The sequence below is a fragment of the Nicotiana tabacum genome, chromosome 20 (assembly GCF_000715075.1).
Source record: "Nicotiana tabacum cultivar K326 chromosome 20, ASM71507v2, whole genome shotgun sequence".
Classification (NCBI taxonomy): Eukaryota; Viridiplantae; Streptophyta; class Magnoliopsida; order Solanales; family Solanaceae; genus Nicotiana; species Nicotiana tabacum.
Window position 1 is genome coordinate 23485041 of NC_134099.1, and position 2159 is coordinate 23487199.

General features: G+C 38.8%; 1 protein-coding gene across 1 annotated transcript; it reads left to right on the top strand.

Moving 5' to 3' along the window:
• Positions 1 to 1280: 1280 nt before the first annotated feature.
• Positions 1281 to 1646, top strand: LOC142174290 (putative mitochondrial protein AtMg00860). The gene has a single exon (XM_075240075.1). It carries the CDS (start codon positions 1281 to 1283, stop codon positions 1644 to 1646), a length of 366 nt encoding a protein of 121 aa, XP_075096176.1.
• Positions 1647 to 2159: the final 513 nt, after the last annotated feature.

Consider the following 2159-nt stretch of genomic DNA (forward strand, 5'->3'; position numbering starts at 1 on the left):
GTGTATTGTATATGTAATCCTATGAACGAACTATGAAACACATAGGAGTGTTGGGTATGGAATCCTATGAACGAACTATTATACGGATAGGTGTACTATACATAATATGTGTATATTGTGGACGGTCTACGAAATGTACATGTGTATTGTACATGTGATCCTATGTACGGGCTAGGAAGCACATATGTATATAATATATAAGTCCTATGAACGGTCTATAAAACGCATAGCTACATAGTAAGAAAGGGCTGAATGGTCTGGTGAGATGCATATTTAATAGAAACGGTGGGTGGCTTTTTTTTCATTGCCCTTGCTTATACATGTTGTTGCGATTACATTATATTTTGTATCCCATGTATAGTTCATAAGGCTGAATTAGTCCCAAAGGAGTTCAGAACGAGGTAAGTATAATAAAACATAAAATGTGAATCTATGGGACATTTTATAGTTTCATGATGTACTTTAATTTCCTCTTATCTAAGTTACTATTTTCCATATGTTTTTGTATATACTTTACATATGAGTACTATTTCACATGTACTCACGTCCCTTTTGCTTGGGGCACTGCATCTTTTAAATAGATGTAGCTGGTTTCACAGCAGGTGGTATCGATCAGTGAGAGCAGTCTATCTTCTTCCCAACTGACTTGGTGAGCCCCACTTCATTTCGGGGTCATGTATCTTTTGTTCATTGTGTATGATGTTCTGGGGTATAGTCGAGGCCTTATCGCTGGCACTATCATTATACTCCTTTGTTTTCGTTAGATCCGTAGACATAGTGTGGGTTGTAATTTTTAACTAGGAAGTCTAACAATAATGTTGTGATTGAGTCACATGTTTCACTTCAAAACTATGGTTTTGTAACATATTCTGGAAATTATTCATGACTATGTTAATGGAAATGTCAGGGGTATGGTTTATGAAACCCCCTTTTAATGTTGAATTAATGGAGTACATCTCCACTCTATTCATGGGCAAGATTGGGTAGAAAGTATCCAATAGACTTGCTTGACCGGGTTCACTCGGTTGAGTGTCGATCGCGCCCCCCGAGTTTGGGCCGTGACACTTTCGCTTTCATATGAATGTCGTTTGGTCTTTGTAATGCACCAGCTACTTTCCAGAGGTGCATGATGGCTATTTTCACTAATATGGTGAAAACAATTGTGGACATCTTTATGGATGATTTTTCAGACTTTGGGTCTTCTTATGATGACTGTTTGAAGAATTTGGGCCCGTTGTGAAGAAACAAATCTAGTGTTAAATTGGCAAAAGTGTCATTTTATGGTGCAAGAAGGCATCGTGTTGGGTCACGGAGTGTCAAGGAGCGGCATTGAGGTTGATAAGGCAAATGTGGAGGCAGTTGAAAAATTACCTCCACCCATTTTTGTGAAGGGTGTCCGCAGTTTCTTGGAACACGCAGGATTCTATAGACGATTTATTAAGGATTTTTCAAAGATTGCTACTCCATTGTGCAGGTTGCTTAAAATGGATGTAATCTTCAATTTTGATGAAGCCTGCCAAAAGGCATTTGAAGAACTCAAAAAACAGTTATTGGTTGCCCCCATTATTGCGTTACCTGATTGGTTCTTACCATTTGAACTTGTGTGTGATACAAGTGACCATGCTATTAGGGAAGTGCTAGGCTAGAGAAAGGACAAAATGTTTTATTCCATCTACTATGTGAGTAAGACCCTTGATGATGCACAGCTGAATTACACCACTACTGAAAAGGAGTTATTGGCCATTGTGTGGGCCTTTGAGAAATTCTGGGTATACTTGGTAGGAACAAAAGTCATAGTCCATATCGATCATGACGCAATCAGGTATCTATTTACAAAAAAATCCAAGGCTAGATTGATGTGTTGTGTTTTGTTGTTACAAGAATTTGATGTAGAAATACTAGATCGAAAGGGCATAGAGAACCAAGTAGCTGACCATCTATCAAGGCTAGAAAATTATGACCACGTGGAGGAAGGTGGACAAATTAAGGAGGCATTCCCTGATGAGCAACTTTTTACTATCATCCAAGACCCCCCCCCCCATGGTACGCGGATTATATGAATTATCTTGTGAGTGGGGTACTTCCTCCTGAAATTGGATCTAACGTGAGAAAGAGGTTTCTACATGATATAAACTGCTACTATTGGGATGAGCCATTCT

Coding starts and splice junctions, on each gene's coding strand:
- LOC142174290 (XM_075240075.1), top strand. CDS start 1,281: ATGGTGCAAGAAGGCATCGTGTTGGGTCACGGAGTGTCAAGGAGCGGC.